The sequence below is a fragment of the Arvicanthis niloticus genome, chromosome 5 (assembly GCF_011762505.2).
Source record: "Arvicanthis niloticus isolate mArvNil1 chromosome 5, mArvNil1.pat.X, whole genome shotgun sequence".
Lineage (NCBI taxonomy): Eukaryota > Metazoa > Chordata > Mammalia > Rodentia > Muridae > Arvicanthis > Arvicanthis niloticus.
In genome coordinates this window covers 76,139,053-76,166,994 of record NC_047662.1, presented here as the reverse complement: position 1 = coordinate 76,166,994, position 27,942 = coordinate 76,139,053, and the positions used below count along the sequence as shown (strand labels likewise).

Genomic DNA, 27,942 nt, shown 5'->3' with positions numbered 1-27,942 from the left:
AGGGTAAGGGTGGCGGGTGGGGACATCCTTTTGGGAGTTGGGGTTGGGAGGGGATAGGGAGAAGGGAGGAATGAGATAAGGAACAGTCATAGGAGAGCAGGAGGGAGATATGACTAGACTGTAAAAAAAGATCCAATAATAATAGTAATAATAATGGTAATAATGATAATAATAGAAAAGCATATACACTCTCCATACGCAATGCCCTAGGTTTGATCCCTAAGTCTACCAGAATAACAATAACACAGAGAGGTGCAGGTACACTTTCAAGGAGCTAAAACCAAGATATACCTCCACGAAAACTGGAAATATTATACAAGGCTTTTAAACTAAAGTGTGTCCTTGGGGGAATCTGTGTGACAATTTCAGGATTCTATTCCTAAAAGCTCAGCATTCTCTTCTCATACTCCTCACACTTTGTTCAATTACACAGACTAAAGGGCCCACTCCCCGGGGCTCATACACTCCCCCTCTACACCCAAAGTTAACGCATAATAAGTGCCATTTGAAGCTCAAAACATGGTACGGACTCTGCAAGAGTCATTGCCCAAGGGTCTCTAGACAGTCCTATGGCACTCTGCCCAAAGTCCGTTTAGGGAGGTGAAACTCCACCAGGATTAAATTACCAAGTGAAGGATCCTAAAAAGTAGTGCTTACACTAAAGGCTGACAAAGCTATTACAGTCTCCCCGCTTTGGTTTTGTTTTTGTTTCACTGAGCCAATCTTGAGGTCTAGAGAAAAATGGTAAATGAAGTGTTCATAAGATTTTGTTTTAAGTAAGGTGGGCCATTTGGAACTTATTAAAATTATATTATTTATATATGTAAATATATATGTGTGTGTATATATATATATACATATATATATACACACACACACACACACACACACACACAGAGCAATCCACAGCACATCATAAAACTGACTGTTATGGCAGATGACTATAAATCCCAACACAAAAGAGGAGAAAAGACGATGAGGAGTTCAAAGTCATTTCCAGCTACAGAGTGAAGTTGAGTTGAACCTGGGCTGCATGAGCTTCTGTTTGAAAAAATAAATTCTGTATTAAGACCTAATTTGTGTATTCAGGAAAACTTCACTAAGTACATGTCGCCAAGGCCAGTAAACTAATACAGTAGTCATTTTGGGGTTCATTTTGGGCAGTACTGGAAACTGACAGTAGGGCCTCACACATTATAGACAAGTACTCTATCACTGAGCTACACCCCTAGCTTCCTAGTAAAGTTAGTTGGTCTTGGAAAAGTGATAGTGCTTCAAAAGCAGAAAATTACCCAAACCTAGAATGGCTCCCCCACAGCTAAAAATTTATCCTAAAAAAATAGTATTCCAAGTATTGCCAAGTATTCCATATATGAAAAAAAAAAAAATCACTACAGAGCTGGTTTCAAAGCAGGGGGGTGGGGTGGGTGGTGAAGATATGGTTTAAGTTCAACACATTACAGCCATCCTACATTTTGAAAAACCTAACATTTACCTCCTGATTAATCAACTGTCTAATATTAAAGGAATGGTCAAATACATGCCAACTCTCAGACATGGAAAGTAACCACTAAATATGTATGTATGGTGATTCTAAAATGGCCAATATGTTCACTAGGTGGAGTGAGGAGGAACAGAAACCTTGAAGTAGTGTGCACATCTGTATGCATGTGTGTAGCTAGGAACTATAAGCTAATATCCCAAACAGAAAGCGATTATGTTATACGGTAAGAGAGAGTATCTGTGACTCCCTCAACCTCAGTCTTTCTGAACATTGCTCCTAATTGATTATTTCAATTTGTTATTTGTTAAGAAAAGGAAATGCTATCAACCCCACAACCCAGAGAGCAGTTATGTTAGCACTCCCTGATATATTTACATACCTGCCTCTCTGTCCATCCTCAAAGCACTATAAATGTAGATATCAACACTTTAAGAAAATGATTTACTAACACAGTGAAGGAAGATTAGAAGCTCTATACCCAAAGCTAATAAACTCAAGTCTTATTTGGAAAGCAATGCAATTGGGTAGACATACAATCAGAACAAGCCATCACAAGAAGTAGGTCCAGTCACCTGTAAAGTCATGGTCACTGTACTCTCGCTGCTTTTTTTAAACATTTTATAAACAACTCCAACTATGAACTCCTACAACTTATAAAGCCTTAATCAGTATCTTCACCACAAAGAACATTACACTAATATCTGTCACTCTTCCCAACTTGGAGAGCACAATCCATAAATGCATATCTAAAGTTATATATACATACATACACACACACACACACACACACACACACACACACACACACACACACACTGCCCCCAGGATGCTATGCACACTGCACTGCAAATCTACCCAGTGGTCTTGACCCCTTTTCAGGAAAAAGTAAATAGCCTTTGTATTTTCCACTCTGTGGCTTCATATTTTAATCCCTGGTATTAGCAAGAACCAGTTAGAACCAAGTATTAGTCAGAACCTGTATTAGTAAGAACCTGGTATTAGTAGGAATCAGTAAGGTTATCCAAAATTCTAATAAGTAGACTTCTGCTTAAAATACACTTAATGTCAATAAAATAACTAACATATTGGGAAAATCTAAATTAAAACGATGTAGAATTGAATCTGTTATTGCCTTGCTTCCAGGAATGGACTACAGGCCTGGCACACACTACACCCCTAGGCAACAGCACTGCCATGTGGGATCTCCAGAGCAGTTCCCCTAACTGCACGGCTTCTGCCAGAGATCTGGGCCTGGAAACTTGCAATTCTTTGCCCCAGTTCCTAGGTGCTCCTAAAGTTGAAGTGATGCAGAGTCACTATGGGATCTACCTCCATCAACTACCACTCAGTGACACAGCACCAACCAACTCCTTAGCTCCAACCTGGCCCTGTGACATCTCTCTAAGCTTCAAACCAATTCTTCCCGGAAATGGACTCAAAGGTTAAAATAACTACCCTAAGGTCAGAAAAACCTGGTAGCTAGCACATTCAGAATTCTCTTCAAAGCCTTGTTATAACACATGAGCAGCCTTCTTGACAGTTCCATGAAACAAGACCAAGACAAGAACACAAACCCAGGGCCCAGAATCACATGTGTCTCTTGTATAATCTCAGGTACTATTCAGATACTGCCCCCAACTCCCGTCGCAATATAAACGTACCTTCTTAAACCTTTTAACTGAAACAAAACCAAGAGCACCAAAGGACAGAAAGCTTAGGTGCTACAGCCAAGCAGAGCTCACCACAGTTACTGCAGGTAATAACATTTATACTCCCTCTCCCTATGGCCTGGCAGCCTCTATACTTGATAAACCTGAGCCTTTCCAACTGAGCTCAGCAATCTCTTTCACTGCTCATCTTTATACTCAGCCTCTCTGAAAACAAGGAGGGGTTCAGAGAAGGGGGGGGGGGGGAAACAGTACTGAAGGCTGCCTGGGTGGAGATAGCAACACTAATTGCTCCCATTCTCTGGCTCTGGAGGCAGAATGCAGAAAACTCTGCCATCTCTTCTCTTCAGGAGCTCTCAGCAGACCAGCTCAAGTGCCCTTAATTGTTTATGTTCTTAATGCAGAGCCTCTTGAATGCATTCATTTTTAATAGCAGGCTTGAGTGTGGGGCTCATCAAAGAATGACAAAGCAACTCTATTCACTGGGTCGCCTTCCTGCAATGATGGTCTTTTGATTTATTTGCAAATGACAAGCTTGTCAGGCTCCACTTGAGGGCTGCCCTAATTTTCCCCCCAAAGAATTCAGTTGCATTTTCTAAGATGAGGTCTGAGCCTGTGATGTATTTGTGTAAGTTGCACCCCACCCCGTTCAGTTCCTTCTAATTAATGATTTAAATGTTTTGACCCAACTGTTGCCAAGCAGAACATTTGGGCTTTAATTTGTCACTTTGGTAAAGCTACATCTTTGACAAAAGCATCACAGCTGTTTAGGCTTGTAACTGGCTCATTTCTATTATTCAGAAACCCTTGTTACAGAGTTCTCAAAGGGCCTGTTCACATGAAATCATATTGACTTGTTACAGAATGGAAATACAGACAGTTTCTGGTGCCCTTAACGCAAAATACCTATAGCAAGATCAGCAAAAGAAAAAGCCAATGATGATGACATCATCATCATCATCATCCCCAGAAGATTAGAATCAAAACTGCAAAACCAAAACATGACCTGTGTGAGCCAACTGAGATTCCACACAGGAATACCAAGTCAAAACACTGGCTGAAAAGCAGAAGTATCTCTTTCACAAGGAGGGGTACACTGCAATGATACAAACAACATTCCCTTTACTACAGTTATTCCTGAGACCCAAGTCCCTCATATTTGGCTGGTACTGACCTGCAGACAGCTGTGGCCTCTGTTTTGTACTGTCATTGACATAGCAAAAGCTCATTACCCCTGTGGTTCACATCTTGGCCATCAACGGAAAAACAGTTTTGCCCATGTGCTCCCTTAAAGCACTGAAATCTTGGATGGTGGATGCAACTGTGGGTCAGCAGTTTCCTAACTTGGTAAACAAGCTATATATAGCTAAATTACCTGTACACATGGTGGCAGTTGCTCTTCCCAAGAGGCCTCTCAGGAAAAGCTGCTACTCCTACTACAATACAAGACCCAGACCAAGGACAGCCATGGCCTAGCAGAGTGGCTGTGCATGTGGCATGTATGTGTTATTTAATGTTAGTTGAAAAAACCCAGCCCCTGAGCTATCTTTCCATTTCCCCCCAGGCTGAGCTATAAGATAAGAATAGTCCCTCAGGAAGGAAGTCAGTGGTCCTGGTTTCCCAGGTAGGCATTATTAAATCTCTTTTCAATCAACATCAGAAAACAGGCAACCTCCAGAGTACCCAAAAGAGAGAATTGTAGGGAGGGAGAAGGGGAGTTACTTCCATGATAGTACCAGAGTCTACGAACTAGTACCAGCTACACTCAGCCAGTACAAGGACTGCAAGTTAGAACCAATAACTGTACAAGAGAAAATTCTCAAGAGCATTTTAGAACACTAAATTTTAAACACTAAAAATGTTCAAAGCATAACTTCTAGAAAAGCTTGACCATTTAGAAGACAGTCTGTACAATGACTTGTATATATACACCTACTACATATTGATATAACTTTTCTTGAGGCAGGCAATCAATAATGATACTTTAACTACAAATTAAATCACTGCTTTATGTGAGCGGGAGTTACAACACTGAAAGATATCCTATAGAGAAATCCAATCTTAAAAAAAAAATTTATCAGTCCTCCAGGGTAACAACACCCCACCTGTGTTCTGAAGAAAAATTGGATGTTGCATAGAAGAGATGGGATATTTGGCTACACAGATTAACCGAAATATACACAAGAACAATTATGCCAAAGAAAATACAGAGTCCCTAAATGCACAGTCATGCCCATTTGTAATTAAGAAACATGATTTTATATTATCATCCTAGGGTTCATAAAAGTACAGCAGAAATGGACAGAAACCCAGGTGACAGAAATGAGAGAAATTTACATCGGGGCCAGACCTAAGTCACAAGTTACTTTAAAAGCAGACAAATCAATGCATGTGGCTGTTTTAGAAGACATCCAAGATATTCTTTCACTAACCGTGTGGCTTCCAGAACATGCCAGCTCTCATTTCCCAGAGCATCAGAAACCAAATTTAACCCACGTATTCTGTTACACTGGTCTGCACTTGTGTGGTTCCCACAGGGCTAGGCTGACTCAATAACGCTGTACTCACTCTGCAGAACTGAATAGACTTCCTGTCATTTGGACTGTGAAACACAGTAATCCACCAGGGAATAAAGGTCAATATTGCACTTTGGTCATTACTGAATCATTTGAGATGATCTGTGGTTAGGATGAGAGGAAAATCGAAGGCTGTGAGAATGTGGCAAATGGCTCAACCTCAGACCAGTTTTCATCTCCATCTACCTAACAGGCATGTGGGTAAAAGGCCTGCCCGCCACCGTGCTTCTGGGCATTGGGCTGGTTTCAAATCCAGGGCACAAGCCAGGAACCAGTTAAACAATGTAGAAATAAGGGGAATAACTTCTAGACCTCTGGCCAGTGCAAACTCGGGTTTTAAGTCACCAGCTGAAGTTTGAAACAGTTCTCCGGTCTGCAAGTGATACCACAAAGGAGAAAACTTAGCAAATACAAACATGGACCTTCTGTGTAGTATATGCCAAAATCTCAATTGCTCATACAGATACATGCATGCTCACACCCCCACCCTACTGAGAGGCAACCACAAGATTTCTACTGCATTTGCAAACACACAGGAGCAGAGCAGCCCTGAAAACTCACGTGGCTGTTAAATCAGTCTTTTCTTAAAATGTCCAATTAAAGCCATTTCATTTTTAAGGCATTTAAATCCTTAAATGTAAAACATCTTAGGAACCTAAGGCCAATTATCCTTTAAGCCACAGAATAAATGTTCATGCCCCTTGATTTTATATCAATATTCTCCTTCACTAGTTTAGCTGGCTATTTTTTAAAGATAATGTATCATATATAAGTTTAGGCCCCCACAGTATATCAATGTCAAACAACATCGTGTCAAGCTAAGATTCAATTCAGGTAAGTGCTACTGCCAAATTTTCTTGTTCCCAGACGGGCTTTAAGATTATTTTATTGCTTAAAATTTAATTTGTTCCAACTCATGTCTCCATGACAACGTTGGCTAACCCTGCAAATCATTTGAGTAATTGGATATCTTATCTTTCTATTGCTCTCAAATCGAATGATTCTGCTAGAATTGTAACAGCCAATCAAATTTACAGTCCTCCTGAGTAATAGACTTGGAAAAGGAGCCACATCCATCTCCCCTGTGCAGCCATATTAACTAGTAGGGGACGTACGGCAGAATCTGGTCTTCCAACTGTACTCCAGATTATAAACAGTGTCAATACTAATACTCTCACAATGCAAAGTCTACTCAAAAAGCTCTTTACTGACTCTTCCTGAGTCTGAGAAGCAACAATGACACTCATTCCATAAAAAACCAATGAGCAGTGTCAATCTCAGCAGTGAAGAAAACTGACAAGAGTAATCCCAGAAGCTGATAAGAAAAACTTATTTTAAATCACTTTTTACATATTGAGCCTGTGCTACATATGGCCAAAACAATTGCTAAAAGTAAAAATACTGCCAGTGAACTCAGGGTTTTTAAGGGAACTGAGTCAAGTTCTTTGTAAATCAGTCAAGAAATAGAAATAAATACAAATATAACAACCAGCAGGAAAACTCTAGTGTCCTTAGAGAAAGCAATATCCTTCATTTACTTCAATAGTTCCCTAACACTCAAGGTTGTCTTGTCAATAAGAAACAGGTTTCTGACTAGGGTCAAAAGTCAGCAGTTCCTTTCTGGAACTTAGCAGTACGATTCTGGTCAGCCAGAAAGTATGGACAGTGGATAAACTCCAGTGGGCCAATTCCAGTCTACAGTTGTGTAGACACTGGCTCCAAGGAAGTTCATGGTCCCAAAACATAAGACAGTAAGCCTGTTTACAAATGGGAAGGTTCTGAAACCCCAGCCAACTGGCAGTCAAAGCAGCTGTCAACAACCACTGCTTCCTATACAGACAGCTGGGCTACTTACTTTTCAGCCTCTGAGAACAGGCTGACTGTGCTATGCCCTTCTTCATCCTAAGTACTTATCACAAGCATTAAGAACTTTCTCCTGAATCCTAAAAGCCTCACCTTTCAGCATGTCAGACAGAAGCAGTGGCCCCTGTCTGTAGTTCCAGCTACTTGGTAAACTGAGGCAGGAGGCTCGTGGACCTTGAGAATCCATAACTAATCTGGTCAATTAACAACAGAGCAAGATCCCATCTCAAAATAAAGTCAATAAATATCTGCCAGCGCTCTCAAAGGTAACACTTTTCTCTGCCCTCGGGGTTTTGCTGTTCTTGTTTTTGCTTCTCCCAATATTAACATTTAAGCAACTGTATCAAGTCAACCAACATCTCAAGACCAGTGATAGATACAGAAAAGTAATTATACAAGTACTCTACACAGCACCTTACAAATTCTATATCACAAACAAAACCACATGCAGGCAGTACCCCTTACACAAACACACATGGACACATACATACATACACATCCCCATTTTAAGGCTTGAAACTTTCTCTAACCAAAAACTTAATCTAGTAATTATGCAAACAAATCTCTTTATCTTCAGGAGGACAATTTTTTTTCAACTTCAGAGTTAGTTTTTACATTAAAAAGAAAAGAATCTAAAACACTTACATACCTCTTCTACCACTTATCCTGTTGAATCTCACTTCTAGAAAAATGAGCTGTCTTATTTACTGTTCATCCATCTTCATAAATGGAAAGCAAAACAAGACAAAAACCTAAGCCACCTCCCCCCCCACCCCACCCCAGTAGATATATTAAATACTTAAGAGCCACACTGCTGGATGAACCATGTTTGTCATTTTAATGATTTTAATTTCTTAAAGAATGAAGGCAGCCAACAAGGGCTGTATTTTGGCTTTCAAATTCTCCTTTTGATCCTAAAGACAAAGATCTATGATCTAAAGAGGAAATCGATAAAATAAAGACTTTATAATTACAATGAGAAAAATGAAGTGAATTCAGACAGAGAGAAAAGAACACCTGGACTGGAAAACAACAACAAGATGTAAATATAAATGGAGCAAGATGTGCAAGGCCAAGAACGTGAATGGAGTTTATAAGGACTGCTAACAGATTTGATAACAGCTCTAACACCCTTCCTCATGCAAATAACTACCTGTGGGGAGCTGCTTTGGTCACCACCAATTTTACTTGTCTGTGTTCTTACTTATTGAATGTATCACTGAAAGTGATACAATTTATATCTACCCACAAAGAAGAGGAAACTGATAGGAAGTTCTTACAGAGTAATTCCCAAGAAGCTCCGTGGCTAAAGGACGAAAGAGCTACCCTAATGCCAATAAAGCCTACTCCACAGTAATGAAACAAGAACCTTTGGTAACCAAAATATTAAGGACAACAACTATCTGAACTGGGCCCAGTGGCTTACTCCAATAAACTATGCCTTGGGAGGACAAAACAGATCTCAAATCCAAGGTTAGCTCAGCTACAATGGTACAGCTTGTCTCAGAAAAATCATTAAAAAGAAAGAAAAAGAGGGGGAAAAAAGTTGCGAATGATGCCACATGCCTATTATCCCAATCCTTGTAAGGTAGAAATAGGGGGAATCAGGAGTTCAACTCCAGCCTTCGTAGATAGTATATTGGGGCTTCATGTACCAAACAAACAAGAGTGACAACCACAAAAAAAAAAAAAAAAAAAAAAAAAAAAAAAAAAAAAAGAAAAAAAATAAACCCAAGTGGAACAAGCAAGCACCTTAACAGTAGCTGCATGTGGACAGGATGTCTTTCCTCCATCCCTTTCCATTGTGGACTAAGATGTCTATCAGTATTAAGATGCCTTTCCTAACCCCTAAAGCAACCTTCGTATTTTCACTTATGAGTTTATAGACAAATGGCATAAAGGCAGCTGCATTTTGTTCCCCAAATCAATTTCCTCCCCAGACATCACAGAGATGTTCCTGCACAGAGAAAGAACAGCCCTCCCTTCTAATTCAAAAATCCATACTGCCATTGCCCTCGCAAACTGCTAAACAAGCAGTATCGGCAAGTCACTTGGGTGCTGTAATATATTTACTGAAAAATCCCAATGGTTTACCTCCCTGATACAGTTTCTTCGGTATCTGAGCATGTCAATACGCCACTGGACACCACACTTCTAAGTGCTCTGACTCACTATTTGCTCAAAGCATAAGAGGGTGCTGGGTATAAACAAAAGCTTGGTTCTTGAAGAGCCATCCTGCTGTCTCGAAACCTAGCCTCAGGGAGACCACTGTGCTCCCCAAACAGGGAGTCTCAGATAAGTTCTGTTCCTTAGCACTTCAAACTCCTTTCATGCTCTAGAACTAAAATCCCTAACCAGGGCACTTTCCACATAGATACAAATTTCAAAATTAGCTTCATTTTGCAAAAGTATGACAGAACATACTATCACTGACTATTAATAATAAAACAATGTCTCCCTAGCAAACGCTGTACACAGATCTCCAAGGTTCCTTAAAGATTCATTTAGGGGCCAAAAGCAAGGTGGCTGGAGGCCTGGTGTGGCACAGTCTGGCATTTCCTTTGTGTAGGAGCCTGGAGGTGGGGGGTGAAGAAGGTGATCGTGTGCATGTGGAATGCAAGGACTAGGTTGATATTGGTGTTTTCATCAGCCGTTCTTCATCCTATTTTTTTTAGATAAAGTCTTGCATGAACCTAGAACTCACTTATTGGGCTAAAGTAAAAAGGCTCACTCCCGGGGCTCTCCATCCCACACCCTACTAATAGCTTCCAACTTGCTCCCCCGAGTCCCCCCCCCCCCCCCACACACACACACACGTTAAGGCTACAGAGGCACAGCACAGAACAGTAGTCACTGCTGGAGAGCCAAAGTCAGGTTTCTCATGCTTACACAGCAAGTACTTCACTGGGCCATCTTCACAAATGAGCCTCTCTAAGTACCAATCTATACTTGGGGAAGTGTTGAAGAAAAGTGCCTTAACACTATATAAGTCAGTAAATTGAACATGCTGAACCACAAGGATAAGTTTAGTAGAAAAAAAGGAAGAATCCATTAAGATAGAACTCCTAATATACACATGAAGACACCTCCCTCCTCACATCAAATCTAACACTGGCTGAAACAGAAAGACCCTGACATCTACCAAGCCCATACCTACTCTCCAGATCCACTCTTTTTTTCAAACAGGTAATCCAAGCTCTTAGGAGATGAAGCAAGTGGGTCAGGAGTTCAAAGACATCCTTCGCAAAATAGTTAGCTTTATGGCCAGCCTTGGCTAGGTAAGACCATCCCACCCCCCACACTCCAAGCCCCTTATGCACACCAAAACCAACAACAGGCAAGTAGCATAAAATGTTCCCATTTACCAACTTCAGACACCATACAGGTGAGTGAGTGTTGATGAGTTTTCACTATGTGTCTCTCTCTCCTTTTCTCTACATGGTTGTGAACTTGTCCTTTAACTGCTAAGCCATCTCTCCAGCCCTCTTTCCCTTTCTGAATATTTAGTTTTACATAATAAAATGTGTAAGAATGTAAAAACTTGGAAGTTAAGAAATGTAAAACAGTGGCTATAATCATAAAGATTGTGACTGACCTTAATCACCAATTCTACTAGCAGCTTGCCTGTCCGTAAGTGACAAGCAACGGTTCACTCAGTTTACTCTGAATTCCAGGCTTCAACAACTCGTACTTTTTAAAGTCCAAATCTAAATATGTAATCGTGATGAACCTCCTCATTAAGAAACCCCAGTGGAAAACCAGGAGTGATAGCATATACCTCTAAATATTTCCAGCAGTCAAGGTGGGGGCAAGTACATAGTGAGTTTGCCTTCAGCCTAGGCTACATGAGACACTGTCTAAAGAACACAGGGTAGAGGGTGATATGGAGAGATACTCAGCAGCTAAAAGTTCTCCAAAGGACCTGAGTTCATCAACAATACACACATAAATATGAATAAAAATAAAACAAAATTTTTAAAAACGGCTCCATGTACTAGTTCAGTGTTCCTGAAGACTGGAAGCCTTAGGGATTTTTGAACTATAAATTACTTTTGAGAAGAAATGGAGCCAGGCATAACATGTCTTTACTCAAGAGGCAGAGGCAGGAGGATCTATATTTGAAGCCAGCCTGGTCTGCATAGCAAGTTCTAAACCAAACTGAGCTACATAATAAGACCTTGTCTCAAACAAGTTTAAAAAAAAAATAAATAAACATTATAAGTGCTAAACTGAACAGATTTCATTTTAAATTTTAGCATGAGGACCGTTGTTGCTACTCTTGATTCAGGATTTTAACCTGGGTTCCATAGACTTACTGATGGATCTGAATTGTTGGGTAGGGCTACTTCTTATACCTGTACATTAAAATGGGCACAACTGGTTGGCTTTCTTTTGTTGTTTCTGGCAAAAGACTTCTCACCAAATCTCAGAGAATGGGAATGCAAAATGGTTGCAACCACCAGGAAACATGGGAATATACTAACCACATCAAGTTTGCGATGCATAACTCAACTCCTAAGAATGTAGATAAATGAGCTACCTACTGGCAGACTGTAGACAGCCGGAATAATAAACAAGGCATTAAGACACAATTCAGATTTGAAATGTGTGGTGTGACAACCTACTGTGGGCTAACTCTCAGAAAGCCCTGAGGTAGAAAGAACTTGAAGGAAGCTGAGGGAGCCATGTGAAGTTTGAGGAAAAGCCCAAAACTATTAGCATAAAGAGACCCATTTGTCTGGATTCAGAGAGCTGCAGGACAGAAAATAAAGGCAGTACAGAAAGAACACTAATGGGGAAAATACTCAGAGGCAGACATAGAAGAAAATGACTGACAGGCAGAATGGTAATTAAAACTTAAAGGAGATCACCCTCCCTAAGCCCCAAGCTCCTGAAGCATTCACTCTGTGAAAGGTCCTACATTCCCAAGTGTACTAACAGGCCTGAAAAGCAGTCCTCTGACAGAGCTAGGGGGTGTTTAACCAGCGATACACTGGGAAAACCAACAAGATATACTGATACATTATTAGCAGTATAGTTTCATCCCTACATGTAAAATGTCCAATTCACTCAAAATATATACAATATATAGATTACAAGTAGATAGAAAATGACTCCAGTGATTTGTACTCAAACTTCCTAGTGTGCTGGATGCACAAGGAATCACAATGTACATACCCTGGTTGGATCAGTGTGCTGCTAAAGCAAATCCAGCCACACATTGCATGCACTCCAGCGGGTTAACCAAATAGCATGACTGTGTCCCACATTAGCCTGAGCTGAGCTTACCTCCTCTAAAGGATGATCAAAACATAGCAGCGTCTGTTAAGAGTTATACTGCTCCTTGTTGGAGCTGTTTCCACAGTTTTTAAGCACATTTCATTGATAAAAAAAAAAAAATGCAGAATTTTTTCTCTTTCTTTATTATTTTCCTCTATCAAAAATGATCAGTATCCCATCTTTGTCAAAAATGGCAAAGTACCACTGACCCTAAACTTAGAAAACCATTATGAATGTTTGAATGGGAAGGAAGCCAATGTTATGTTCTCATAATGATTCCGTGGTTACTTCAAAGTAGGTCAAGAGAATAAAACAACAATTCATATTTTAAATGTTAAAAACTAAATAATCATGCTAAATCACACATTTCTAGATAAACTGTAGTAACATTTTAAAACAACATCGTAAATTAGTAATAAGCTGAGATATTATGATACTATAACTCTTTATAATTTTGTATGGTACTACATACAAAGCACAATGAAAAGTTTTGTAAACAATATGTAAATATACTATCAAACCATGGCCCAGAAAAAAATAAAGTCTTTCTCCTCCTTATGCACCCACCTACCCTTTGCCTCTCAACACATACCCTAGCACTCTTTAAAATACCAAGTTGGGCTGGGTATGTAAAGTACTTGGCTATGGATGTGTGAGGCCTTGGGTTCCACCCCAAGTACTATGGTGTGTACCATGGGTGTGAGGTGGAGGGGCATTGTTGTTTTCCACATTAAGTACTGCACTATACACTAGTAGAGAATTCTTTAACACTATTATAAGGGCTAGTCTGAAGGTATAAACATTCAATTTTGTCACAGTTCAAGGCCAGCTGGGCTATAGCTGGAGTACCCTCTCAAACACTATCAGTAAACAATGAAGATGGACCGGGTTGACTGAGTCAAAGTCTCCTGGACTGTTTCCTCTGTTTCTTCTCATTTAATCCACTTCCAGAAACCACAGTAGGAAAAAAACAAAGGCTCAGCTGTACAGAAATGTAAAATGGTCCATATACCAGTAACTAAATCTATCTTTTAATACCACTCGAGGTGATTTATTTACTGAGGAAAGGTTTTTCTGTTTGTGGTTCTTAATAAACACCATTTGGTAGAACATCTCAAGTGCTCTGGTAAAGAGCTCCCCTCAGTCTGTACACAGAGTACGGGACCTGTAAACATGTGCTGGTGTGGCTCATGTACTGGGCAACAGACTTAAATTCATTCTCGCTTTCAATTCATAAAGACATAAGCTAAGGGCCTGGAAACTTGTTCATGAGATGCCCAGTCCCTAATTATGTAACCTTTAAGTTCCAAAGCAAACAAATAGATCTCAGGGACTGTCCCAGGGAGTATAGTCAGGTGGGAGAGGTGACTATGGCACAGACAATTTCCCAGGTCCGATTCTTTGCCTGAGGCCAGCTCAGATACACAGAGATCCTGTCTAAAAAACATAGCAGCAGCATGCACTGCTCTTGCAGAAGATCAATCCTAGTTCCCAGCACCCACACAAAGATGGATCACAATCACCTGCAATTCCAGCTCAAGGGGATCCAACTCCTTTTTCTGACCGCCTCGTGAACCTGCAATACTATATACATACCTGCTGTACTGTAAAAACCCCCAACATACACATAACTGAATATAAATTTTTTTTTAAGCTAGCAATTAGATAACTTGTTTGCTGTTTCTTCATTAATTTTCTAGCCAGATTCTGAACATCTCTTGCCTGAGTACAGGCCATGGACAGAAACTAGACAAAGACTGGCTGTTAGGTAGTAAGAAATCAAGACTGTTTGCTTTAAAAAAAAAAAAAAAAAAAATTCCTGCAAGCTAATCTTGCACTCCAACTCCAGGCTTTAAATACACCAGCTTTATCTCATTGAACTTATGCTTGTAAAGAACAAGCCTGGCTCATGAAAACCAAGTTAAGAGACACTCCAATCTTGATGACAGCTACCCTCTTTGTACTGCAAGGTGATTAAAACCTGGTAGAGCTTAAATCTGAGTGCTGCCCTCTGGCTAGTCATTCCTGGGCCTGTTACTGGGGGGAGGGTGGTCTCTCAGGGTTGTAGGGGTTTAGCAGCTCAATAGTAGACCATATATCTGACATGTGTGGTGGTCTTGGATTCCATCATTAAAAAAAACTTGGAGCCAATTAAGATGCAAATGCACATGGCGAGCACAGGCATGTAGGCATATGCAACATACACATATACATACAGGCAACATAAGTAAAATGTGATATCCTACAATTCTCAAAACAAGAAACTGAAAACAACCAACACATACAGCTTAAAAAAGAAGAACCTGGGGGCATGGAGAAGCGGAGGATCAGGAGGAATCAAAGCCATTCCTCAGCAACAGAAGGGAAGAACAGGGGTAAATTTTACAAGGAAAGCAGGAAATGCCTCACCTAAGGAATGAATCCCTACCAAGTTCCACCAACATAATTCACAAGCATACACACACAAAAGAACAATCTGTTTTCTAGGAAAAGTTAGAAGCACACATCTAAATTGCAAATGGTACCTTCACTCCAAAATTCCTTCAATGTTAAGATACTGTGTTTGTACTGAAACACGATGTGATGTCACCCAAAGTCAGACCTGAAAAAATGATCATTTTTCCTTCCAGTGTCAGGCTTTCGTCCCAGAGCTCATCCTGCCCACTCTAACAGAAAGCAGTTATAGACCATGACTGCTTGGCTGCCAGTCTCCAACAAGATTCCTGCCAAGTTTATTTTGCTCTTGAATACAATTTAGGATGACAACAGTACTGCTCAGTGGGATACAGCTTTCTACCTTCCAGTGGCTAGATCCCCACAAACAGCAAACAACTGAAAACCACCACTGGTGAAGTTCTTAAAGAACATTCATCTAGCCACCTGCTTTTAATTATAAATTTTAACGTTGACTAACGTTGACCAACACAGAGCTAGTGACCTGGAAAGACACACAGCAGGAGATATAGGTCAGGACACAGGTCCAAAAGTGATTCTGCAACTGGCTTCATATTCCCAAGGCAGCCTGAAGGAGACAGGAAGCAGCTCTGGTAACTCTTGAATCAGAGCAATCCCAGCTAAAGTCTCCATGATGCTGAGCACTGATCTCCAGGTGACTGTCAAGGTAGAACAAACTACCTACCACCCAGCTACTTCTCACTATCAGATAGGAGACAGACCACCACTGAAAATGATACAGTCAAAAATGAGGAACACCACTTACAGCCACAACCATCTTTTCTTTGAGAGGTGGTCTCAACCCTTGCTGATCTCAAATTCAAAATCCCCCTTTTTGATTGCCAAGCTGGTAGAGGTATCTGCCACCATACTAGGCTTACATCCTTGGCTCTATCATCATGCAGAAAAGACACAGAGGTGATACAATACCTCTTGTTTCCCAAACTATTAAGGGACACAGGACACAACAAAAAAATTATAGTTCATACACTGGGGATCAGCTCTTGAACCCAGACTCACACCAGCTTGTTATTTTCAATGTAATTTTCAACACTTCGGTGTTCTCAGAATTGCATTGCTTTCTCACAAACAGGTCCCACCTCTCTGCTGATCAGAAATAAAATTTACCACCCACACGGGAAAGAGAAAGACATCAGCTCTCTATTAAAATCACTAAGGAAAAGAAAATGCCTCAATAAGCTGCCTTTTTTTGTAACCAGCCACAGAAAGGAGGAGAAATAGTCATGGGAAGATTATATCAGGAAGTGTTGACACAACATAAACATGGACTGTGGGCACCACACCAAGTAAGGAAACCACAATTATCCCACTCTTGATTTGGATGTACTTCCACTTTAAGACTCCCAGACAGAAAAGTCAGTGGTGAGATTTTGACGAAGCTGTTGAAAGCTAGGAAGGGAAAGCAGGAGCTGTACTAGAGACAAATCTTAACAGCATTCAAGTGCTCGCCTTGCAAAAGTTCCCCATTGCTACCCTTTTTTCAGTGCTACCCTTTCTTCAGTAACAAAGATGTTGTCAGAAATGACAATTTTTTGTGTCCCCTGATGATGCCTTGCTAGCATTTGGTTATAAGCCATAAAGCAGGAATAATTTCAGCCTGTCAGGAGTCTTGCTAATGCCCAGTTTCCCCCTAGAGAGAATTCCTGTCAAATCTAATGAGAGCTCCAAAGGCCTTCTCTACAATATAATGAGCACTTAGACCATGCTGGTGATCAGGCGGCAAAAAGCATCAATTTGAGCCTGGCTACACCCTGGGGGCCAGGCGTCACTAGTTTTAATAAGAATTATGATCACCAACAGCACCAAATGCCTCCTCAAAACTTACCATTAACATGTGACATTCAGAAGGATGTTTTTCAAATGTAAGATCACTTTAAACTAAATTACAGCATGACTTTGCACACCATTCTTATGAAGGGTCTTTCAGCATTTACAATAAAAACTAAATTTCAGGGGGCTTATTAGTCTTACTATGAAGAATATGGTGTCTCTCTTAGCTTCCCACTTGTTTCAAATTACTGGCCAAATCACACACAGTGTATTATTAATGCATATTGCCAAACAAAGAGACAGTATATACCCACATATGCCCAACACAGAACAGTCCAGAATCCATGAGAAAACTTTGTTCACCCCAGGGTTCAATCCATCCTCCTGGCTCCTTACTCTTTTTCTCTACCTAGTAAACAAAAAGCCACCAGAACCCAGAACTACACACACCTTTCTGTTTCCCCAGTAAGTCCAATACCATTATATCCCAGAACCAAAAGGTGCTTGCTGTTCCCTTGTACAGGAGTATGTGGGTCATTAAATCCTTCCAGTTTATGTGCTTAAGAAAAAGTTAAGTGCCCAGAATACTTACCAGAAAAGAGAAAGAGCCCTACAGAGTAACTTAAAAAAGATGCAAATTCCAACACTTACACCATGTTTATTTACATACTTAATTTAAATGCCTATAAACCCTATTCTAGTTCACTCTCATTGACTTCAAACTTCAGCACAGCACTAGCCATAGAAACACAGAAAAACAGCCCAACCCCACATAGAGAATTTGCACATCAGTAAAACAAACATTTTGCAAAAGGATCATTACATTACTAAGGAAAGGCTCTGAACTTTGTGCTCTGAAAACATGTATCTGAGAACAGATCTAATGTACAAGATAATGAAATCTACGATGAATTAAAAATCAAAGAGTACAGAGTTACAAAATCAGAATTCAACTCTGAAATAAACTTGCTTAATGAAAATCTTTGAATATAAGGAAGATCTGAAGGCTGAACTAATCAATTTCTCCACCATGCCCCGGCCGGTCAGCCATGCCCTTTAATTTAATAAAACAAGGGTCTGAGATGAAATAGCATATATACATCAAGTAAGAAATGTATTGTTGCACTTTGAAACGTGTCCAACTGTGCAACTTCATCTGATGATAATTTTTTAAGAGTCAATCGATTTCTAAAAGACTTATTGTACTGGCATTTTGATAAAGTGAATGTCAGCATATCTCCAGAACACTTGCACCGTGCCATTAATGCTTTCTTTGGCAGACAATGACTACTCAATTGAGGGTCCTCTGGGCTGAGCAATCATTTAGCTTCTCTTCTCTTATGAGGTCCTTAGTGTCTTGTTCCAGCTCAATACTCTTTTTATACACCATTATAGTAGCCATAAGTGTGAATTTTATGGGAACTTGCAAACGCAAGTCATTGCTAAAGCTTTCCAGTCACTAATCTTTTCATGCTTTTAAAACCACTAAGGCTGAAGCACCTTCCAACACGTTCATTGGCCATAAAAGGACATTTTTTTTTCACCTCCAAATCTGCATCAACTGAGAAAATTTTCAAAAACATGTTTGCTAATAAGCTACTAATTCTGAGTGTCACGTTATGGAACCCCAAAGCTAAGAGCACTCTAAAGTCATACGCTTTATTAAATCCAATTAAAGAAACTCCCAAGTACCCCTCACTTTCCACAATTTTTACGCAAACATACGAAAACATTAACTGTTCTAAACTCGAGTAACCATAAGATATCTGAGACCTTTAGAGGAGGAATCCGTCCATGTGGAAAAGTAAACTGAGCTCAGTTCCTGTCTCCCCGTAAGCATTTCCAAAGCATCTCACCTCCCTAGTCTTGTAACCGTGAAGAAACAATCCTTTCTGCAGAGTGCTAATACCAACTCAAAGTGGGGCAGAAAAATAGCTCGCAAACACCCAACCCTTAACATAAAGTGACCGAGGACAAAGCTAGTATGGTAAAATCCTGTAAACTGATTTCGCAGCTTAAGATTTAGCTAAAGCTTACCTGTTTATGCATTTCAATGTTTAATCCATATGACATTTCATAATACTGTAAAGAGAAGAACCAAGCATGCAGTTAACTCACATTTGTAGCAAGGACACACACTATCATATAAAGAGAAAAGGTGCTCCTGGCTTTGATACCTACCATCACGTAGTGCCTCTGCATTTCTGTCTTTTCACTGGCCAATTTCTCACACTCCAATTTAAGACTACGAAAACAAAACAGGCAGCTTAAGGTAAACATTATGTCACTTGTTTTAACATCTGCCTCACATATTTGCACTTCAAGCAAAAACAATTTGGAAAAGTTGTAAGCTGGGAAAACATCCTAAAAGCTGTCTTTGTACTCAAGGCTGGAAAAGAAGGTGAACAATGGGGACTACCCACCAACTACTGTTCTTTTTGTTCCAGGGGCACATGTCATGTAGAGAGGCCAAGAACGGAAAAACCTATCAAAACAGATTCCCCAGCTGTCCTCCACTTCTCTTCTCTTAAAGGCACCAAAGTCTGTCCTTCTCACAACTCCCACTTTCCAGCACAAGGCAGCCTTCAGGTTTGAAGACTTCACTGGTAAAGTCACTCCTTATAGTGACTAGTGCCTTTCAAAACCTTTTGAATCCCTGCCAAGATATGACAAGCAGCTACAGCAACGAAGTGGGTTGAAGTTCTTCTGTTCTTGTTCAGTAAACAGTGTGTGCAAGTATGTCTCAAGTTTGGGAGATACAATATAAAAGCAAATAAAAGGTCAAAAATCAGAAAGCCCCCTCCGCACCCCCCACAAACCTAAGAAAATTCACACCCAAGCCACCAAGCTTTTCCTTGGTCCTTTTTCTCAAGCATGACAAAAGTTAAAAAAAAAAAAAAATCTCCTTCGAAGTTATTGCTTAGCTCCAATGAGTCAAAACCTCATAGTAGAAAAATAAGTAGCTTTTCTGGAATATTTACTATAGATGGGGGCTTTAGCTAGAATTTCCACTAACCAATCTATAGAAGTTTATCTATCATTACATAAAGACCCCAGGACAGAGGTGAATGTGACTCTAATCTCCTGGTCTATCCAAACACCCCAGAGCGGGCCACGCACATTATCTACACCTAACCACCTAATCACCCATGATGGGCACAGCTAAATGCGTCTAGCCTTCCCTAATGGACTTTGTCTCAGACAACCCAATTTTCTAGGACGGCAAACAGCGATTGCAACATGGCTTTGCTTTCCTGAGCGCACACTCCAGGGCTGAGCCATTGATTGAACCCATGTTTCAGTTCAGCCTGTTGCAAAATAAACAAACGAAGCGCAAATATTGACGGTTCTCATGCAACTCCAAAATACACGAAAAGGGACTCCCTGGAACAGCCACAAATGCGCCAAGGGGAAACAATGGGAGGAGGAGGAGACAACAGAAGGGACGGCCCAGGAAGAGAGACGAAATGGGGGTAACATGAATGACAGGGCTTAACTGTGACTCCACACGCCACCGCCTGGACACAAGCCCTAAGTACAGCAGTCCAAGCAGCCTGGCCGTGTGAGAAGGGACCCCCCAGGTGACCACCACCCCGAGCAGGTCGACACGCACCTGTGATACTGCGCCTGCAGGAACTGGAATTCCTCTTTAATCCGGTCCAGAGACTCCGGGATAGTGAACTTAAAGGGCTGGCCTGCAGCCTGGTGCGGCGTCTGCAGGTGACCAGCAAGAGGGACCAAGGGAGGAGATATGAGAATGAGGGCATAAAGCAGAAAAGTAAGAGGGAGAAGCGGATGGGACATAAACAAAAATAAATAAATGAATAAATAAATAAAGTTAGAAGTGGTGAAAAACAGAGGCCCAAACTCGAGCCCTCGGTTCACTTTGGAGAGGGAGAAAGCGGATCTTCCTGGGGCCCTAATTTCTCTGGAGGCTCAGAAATAAGTCTGCCTCCAGTGTGGACAGTGTTTGCCCGGTGCTCTGGGGTCACCCGGCACGGAGGAGGCTGAGAAGGCCCAAATCAGAGCTCCGATGTCCAGGCCACCCCTCCCCAACCGGTGCGAGATAGACCCGGGATCTGGAGATGAAATGCCAACTCCCTCTCGGCCCCCAGTCCCGGAGCGACCGGGCCGCACTGACTATATGTAAACAGGCGAGATGAGGGCAAAGCAGGGATCACTCTGGCCTCGGGAGAAGCGGGCCGTGACTGCGCGACGCCCGTCCGCCCGTCTAGACATCCAATAGGAGGGGACCGGGCAAGGGGAAATGGGGCTGCTTGGGCTCCCGCGCGGGGCAAGGTCCCACCCGCGCCGGCGACTCACTGGGTGCCGGCTCTGCGGGAACATCGCTCTGGCGGCAGCCGCGGCTCTGTTCCGGGATAGCTCTATCCTCCGCGCCACGTCCAACTTGAATTGCGGCGAGGAACACGAAGCAACGTAGCAGGCCGGCGCACGGGGCACTCGGGATGCAAGGCCAGGGCGCGACGGGTGCGGCCCCCGCCCTCAGGGCCACATTGCGGGCGGCTCGGCCCCGCGCTTGCGAGTCTGAGCAGCGGGGGCGCCCGGACCTACGGTGGCCCTCCACCCGGTCCCCCCGGCGCGCTCCCTTCGGCGGCTCACAAATGCAGGAGGGCTGTGTGTCTCCTCCCTGCGTCGGCGGCCGTGCAGGTGGCGCCTTGGCTAAAAAACCACGTAGACAGCCAGCGGCGAGCGCCGAGTCTCGGGTCGGGAGGTCACCCGCTCCCACGACGGTGTGCTCCGGGTCACCCACCGGCGGCTCGTCCACCGGCGTTGCAGAGTCTCCGGCGCGGCGTGGAGCTGCGGAGCCGAAGCGGGGTCCTGGCAGGGTCACGCCAGGATGCGCCCTCCCTCCAGTCCGGGGCTAGTGCTCCCGGTGCAGCTCTTTGGCCGCCCGCCGCGCCTCTACCCCGGGCATCAGGCCGCCGGGCGCTCTCCGCGGCTCCAGCGCTCCCTGCGCTTGCCTACCACTCCTCGGCTCTTAGCAGAGGGCTGACCAGCTCCAGCCGCCGCAAAGTTCTCTCACGACCCGGAGGCAAACGTCCGCGCGACGGAGAGCGCGCTGCCGCTCGGCCTCCCTCCGCGGCGGGCCACGTCGAAGGCGAGTCCCGGCTCTTGCCCCGGGACGCGGGGTCCCCGTCGCTGCTCCTGCCGCCGCCCGCGCCTCTTGCGCCGCTTACATTAACACGCGGTTTCACACTCGCTAGCAAACCAGCACCCCGCCCGAGCCGAGCGGCGGGGGCTGCAAGCACCCAGGCGGCCACGGACGTGGGCGGAGCCAGAGCCGCTCAGCCAACCGCGTGCGCCGCCCCAACGTGGGGCACTGACGCAGGCCGGCCACGGCCTGTGCTGTCCTTCGCCCCGCCCACCTCGCGCGGCCTCTGTGCCTTGTCTCCCCGCCTACCCGCCTGTGCCCCTCCTCCGCCAGCGCGTCCTGTGCGCTCTGAGTGCGGCGGTGCCCGAAGAGCTGCGGGACGCCCACGCCAGCCAATGGGGAGCGGGTTAGACGCCGAGATTGGCAAGCCGCTTCCGAAGGTCGGTGGGAAGGAGAGCGGCGGGCCGGGCTGTCAATCAAAGTAACGTGGGGCGAGTTAGGGCGCGCGCCAGTGCGCGCGAGCCCGAGCGACCTGCGCGCGGCAGGCAAGAAAAAGCAGGGGGTTGAAGTTTGCAGAAGCCTGCGGCTCGCTCGGCTTTTCCTTGAAGGAAATCTCAGTGAAAGTAGCAGAGACTAACCGCGGGGTTTCTTGTTGGGAGGGGAGGGATGCGTCTTGGTAACAAGAACAGGATGCGGTTTTTCGGTATTGGTTCCCTTTGTGCTACTCTGAAGGTGAGATTCCATTCACAACTTTATCGGAGGCTTATTTTTCCGGGAGCTGCCATTCCACGGACGCACGAGAAGTGAACTGTGCCTTTGATGGGAAATGCTTGAGTATCGCAGCAGCTGGCATGCGCACACCATCGTGGGAAGACTGGATCGCTGCACGGATTTGGGATTTTGCACCACTTTTTGAAAGGTCGACCTGTCTCCATTTAGCAGGAAAGATCCCTAAAGTGCCGGCAGTATTTGACACACGTGTCTCACGCAAGGAGAAGATGCGCCCCGCGAGAAATATGAGTTCTGGTTTTGGAATGCTTTCACTGTTTGGATAGGAGGGAAATGGCCAAGCGTTTTTTGGAGATTGCCTGGAAAGCACTAGGCAGTTTCAAATGTCTGGAAATGAAAGGCAATGGAATAAATCAGCGTTGAGACCTGAAACCTGCCCCTCCCCCTCCCAAGTTGCTTTGGTTGTACTCCTGGCAGAGGCGTGCGAATCACTGAGAATTGGTAAATGAAGCAGCTTGAGGGTCTTGTTTAATGAGGATTGACTTAAGAGGAATTTCCAAGTTTTAAATAAAGGAGACATGCTACGGAACTAATGCTGAGTCTCCGGTTTTGATTTTTTTTTTTTTTTTTCTGTTTCTCTAGCAGAAAACCTGTAGTATCATCACGAGTGCCTTCTTTAAAGAGCAGTTCCTGGAGCTGTTTTTTGTTGTTGTTGTTGTTGTTTGTTTTTTATTTGAGCCACGAGTGAATGACGCTGTATGTGGTGGTAACTTCTGTGGTAAGAAAGGCACTGCTTGGGCAAGCATTTATCTTTTGTTGGAACTTAGTTAACAAGTTTGGGGCTTCAATACATCCATCCCCATTATTTTACTTTATAAAGACTTACTGAAAGGAGCTTACTGAAATAGATATGAATTTGCTCTTAACAGATTTTTTTCTTTGAAATACTGAAAAACATAAGTACTACATTATGGTGTTTGAAATTATCTTTTTAAACATGTATACTACTGATGTGTCTGTAAGTGCATCAATTATAAATGAAAAACAGAAGAAGAGCATCAGCCAATCTGTAGATCTCGGTGAGCGCTTAGACTGAGTGTAATTTGAGACTGCTCTTTAATAGAATTGGGAAGAGGTTTATGTTACTAGTATTTCACAGGATAAAAAAAATGAAAAAGAAGAAAACCAGGGCTCTCTTTCCTTGGTTAGATTTGGTGGTGTGTGGGTTGACCAAAGGATCTCGACACGTTTTGAACTCCTGTGATCCTGATATTCTTGAGAAATCACCCTCTCTCTAGTGATTTGATCACTTTCCCCAGTCAGCCGCCAGTCCATTTGATCACCTCCCAGACTGGGTTGGAAACACTTGGGATGCCCCACAAGTCTATGCTTGTGCCTATCTTGAAGTTTTCTCCCCAGAGACCCATGCAAACGTTTTACCTATCAGACCTATCAGGTGTACCTTCACTTACTGGAACACACTGATAATTAAGTTTAAAAATACTAGGTTTCGAGTCAGAAGCAAAGTGTTGCTACTTGCCCACTCCCCAAATCAGTTCTAACTTGCTGTCTTTACTCTCCACTAACTGTTCACAGAACTCACTGGAGTTGCCAATTTGTTGTGAGTAAAAACTAGAATTACTTTCTTAACTAATACTTTCTTAGGAACAGCCTTTGAAGGCCAGCCCTTTGAATGTTTTTTTTTAAATGCAGTATGGGGGGTGCGAGATGCATAATGATTTTAAAATTGGAAGCCCTCTGATTGCACATATAAAGATGTCTGGATTTTGAAGGCATCTTTCCATTCAGGTTATCTTCCTTGAGAATAGAAGAGGGGCTGTGTCCTTTTTCATTTTCAAGATCATATTTTTCTGATTGGCATGCTGTAATAATTATACTGCAAAACTCATCAAACTGTTACAGATGATGGTGTTTAGGGCAATCAAGTTGCTTTAATCGTATGCTTGAAATGAGTAATGTATGTGCAGTTACCTCCACCTTGCTCATAAATCTATAATTTTGATATTTCACAGTTTTTTTGTATAGACTTTTGTTTTTTGAGACACTAGTCTCATTCTGTATTACAGCTAACTTAAAACTCACAGTGTTGACCACACTGGCCTCAAACTTCAATGTGTAGCTGTCCTCTTCCTGCTGCCTCCCAAGTGCTGGGATTTGGAGCAAATATGTACCATCATGTCTGGCTTTGGTCTTTTATTTTGAAATCTGTCAATAATGTTAAATATCTCACCTCCATAGGAAATTGTCTTGGAAAAAATAATACCCATTTTATCGTCTGTGGAGGTGCTTGTTAATCTGTTCGTTTTATCTTGATGCACGTATAGATATATTTTCATCTATTTCTTGCTAATTACAGTTTTCAACACAGTATAAATAATTATTTCAAATAAATGATCATGGCTGTTTTGTCTTCTTTTGTTTTTGAGACAGGGTTTTATGTGGTCCAAGATGGCTTCAAACTGATTCTCCTGCTCCTAGGATTAAGAATGCCACCACACAGGGTTTGTGCAGGCAAGGAAAGTATTCCACCAGCTTAGTTACCTCCCCAGTCTTTGTTTTGTAATGCATTTATTCAAGACAAGATCTTGCTTATAAACTTAGCTAGCCTGGAGCTGACTATGTTAAACCCAGCTGGCCTTAAATTTCTAACAGTCCTCCTGCCTCTGCCTCCAAACTAATGGAATTATAAGCAGGAGTCAACATGGTTGGGCTGGGTTGATTTGGGTTTGGTTTGGTTTGGTTTGGTTTGAAGTGTTTTCTTAAACCTAGGAGTAGAGTCCACAAGAAATTTTTCTCAGTTGTGCTTGTAACATTTTGTTCAAACCCCATTCCCAAAGAGAGGAGGTTGAGAGGAGTAGGCAGAGAAGAAGAAAAAAAAAATCAGTAGCAGATCCATGCAGCAGTAAAACCGCAAATAAAAACACATCCAAAGAATCTCTTGTGGTTTCACACAATATGGTAAAATTAGAGATTGCAGGAAACCAACCAAATTAAACTGGGAGCATTTGAAGAGAAACCAGCAGACGTTATGAAAATTACACATTGACTGACCAGTATGCTTTTTATCAACAATTTCTTTGTTAAGATGCAGATCAAAGGGACCTGCATATGTTTTCATTTTGTTCTAACTAGAAAATTACATCCAGATGTTTCATAGTCATTTGGTTGGTTTTCAGCATTGATTAGATACGTTGGTTCTGTTTGCTTACAAGTGTGGCCGGATCATTAGCTAATGCAAAGAAATGTCTGCTGCGAGTTGCTAATTAGGGCTTTTGGAAACTCTCCACGCTCAAGAACAATTTGTACAGTGGCCAGAAGAACTTGAGGGACTTGGGGAAGTTATTTTTCCTCATCTGGCAGGGTGGGCAAAGGCAGACAGCCCCATTCCCTAATCTCCCTGCCTAGGGGGATTGTGATGGATCCCCTAGGACAGGAGAACAAATAAATTAGGAAGAGACCACACAGGCACTTCTAAATGCACATACACAGATGAATGCGCTGTTTCTGAAACCACCACCAAGTTGTAAGGAGGAGGGAAATGGCAACAACATCTAAAAAAACGCTAAACATTAACATGTGGAAGATGCTTGGTGCTAATGTTATCAAATACACAGCATTTCTAAGTATGCTTTAGAGACAGATGGGAAAGCCCTTTATGATAAATGAGTGTACTTGAATTCATTACTGTAGTACTTATAATTAAAAAGGTCTCTTTTGCAATTTCAGTACTTTCACAGGATAGGAAACCAAACTGGGGAAAACGGGCTTGTGAAAGGAGAGCAGAAGAATTCTGGAAACAGGGATGAGGGTTGGAGGAAATGCAGCGATTCCTTTTGCAGTCCAGCCATTTGTTTACCTCAGGAAAGTCCCCCAAACTTATAAGAGATTAGCTGTTCACTCAGTATTCAAGTAAACTGTTTGAGAACTGGAGATGCTACACTATGAAGCTGGAAGCCAGTCAATCCAGCCATTAGAGTCTTCTATCTTGTGGCCCTAAAACATCACAGTCAGCCAGGGACACACTTGTTTATTTAAGTCTGTATTCCAAGAGAAGTATCAACCCAAAACGACATGTGTTCATAAGCAGTCATTACAGGGCTGAGATAGAAATACCATTGTTCTACATGTTCTTTTGCATACTGCTTCCTTCTAATCCTGTTTACTACTGCTGCACTGGGGTAGCCCATTACTTCAAATTCATGTGGTCCGATTCATTTGGGCAAGGGGGACACATAACTCAGTTGGTAAGACACTTGGCTGGTTTGCAAGAGGCCCTGTGTTAAATGCCCAGTACTACACCAACCCAACATGATGGCATATGCCAGTAATCCTAGCACTTGGGAAACAAGAGCATCAGAATGTTCAAGGTCATCCTCTAGTCCAGGCTAGCCTAAGTCTCCAGTCGGGGGGCGAGGGGGGGGGGGAAGGTGAAGGATTTTCACACCAATAAAACAAATTCAAGGTTGGATTCTTTGAAGAAGTTCAAGAAGAGGTCCCTGTTAGAGCTTTTCCATACACACCCAGCAAGGCCCATTGGAAAAAGGAGTTAGTATTTGGGAACCTGATCAAATGTTGCCTAAAATTCCCGTCAAAGTAAAGTTGATCAAAGCTCAGTATTGCCTTGGTTTACTGTAGCTGAAGGACTTTTGGTAGTAAAAAGACAGAAGCGATTTGAGGACGCACTTTGATGCTGCTTCCTAAAAATTTGCATACTAGGGAATGTGACCCCTTAAATGACTAGAAACCAAGGAATTGCCAGGAAACCAACAGACAGATTGAGACAGATGAGTTCCAGATCTTGGAAGCTTTTGTTCTGACAATATTATTTGAATAAAGTTTCTTTCTTAAATTAACCAGGTCTTTGAAGAGTTTAAGGCTTAGCTCAACTAATGGCAGGTTTCTAGTGTTTCTTTTGCTGTTGCTTGGTTGGGTTGGTTTGGTTTG

At 42.5% G+C, this 27,942-nt stretch overlaps 1 protein-coding gene across 17 annotated transcripts in view; it reads right to left on the bottom strand.

Annotated features, from left to right (window-relative positions):
• Positions 1–21,702, bottom strand: part of LOC117708611 (transducin-like enhancer protein 1) — an 89,408-nt gene extending 67,706 nt beyond the window's left edge. For 11 of the 17 annotated variants that reach the window (XM_076934771.1, XM_034502460.3, XM_076934777.1 and 8 more), the window contains exons 1-4: positions 21,459–21,702; positions 20,749–20,849; positions 19,317–19,380; positions 19,173–19,217 (exon numbers count right to left, since the gene is read on the bottom strand). In XM_076934771.1, coding sequence (XP_076790886.1) covers positions 19,173–19,217; positions 19,317–19,380; positions 20,749–20,849; positions 21,459–21,482 — 234 coding nt within the window. In that variant the 5' untranslated portion in view covers positions 21,483–21,702. Of the gene's footprint in view, positions 1–19,172; positions 19,218–19,316; positions 19,381–19,558; positions 19,916–20,748; positions 20,874–21,458 lie in introns of those variants that run through there. The other 6 variants (XM_076934769.1, XM_076934770.1, XM_076934772.1 and 3 more) reach the window with 2 other exon arrangements.
• Positions 21,703–27,942: the final 6,240 nt, after the last annotated feature.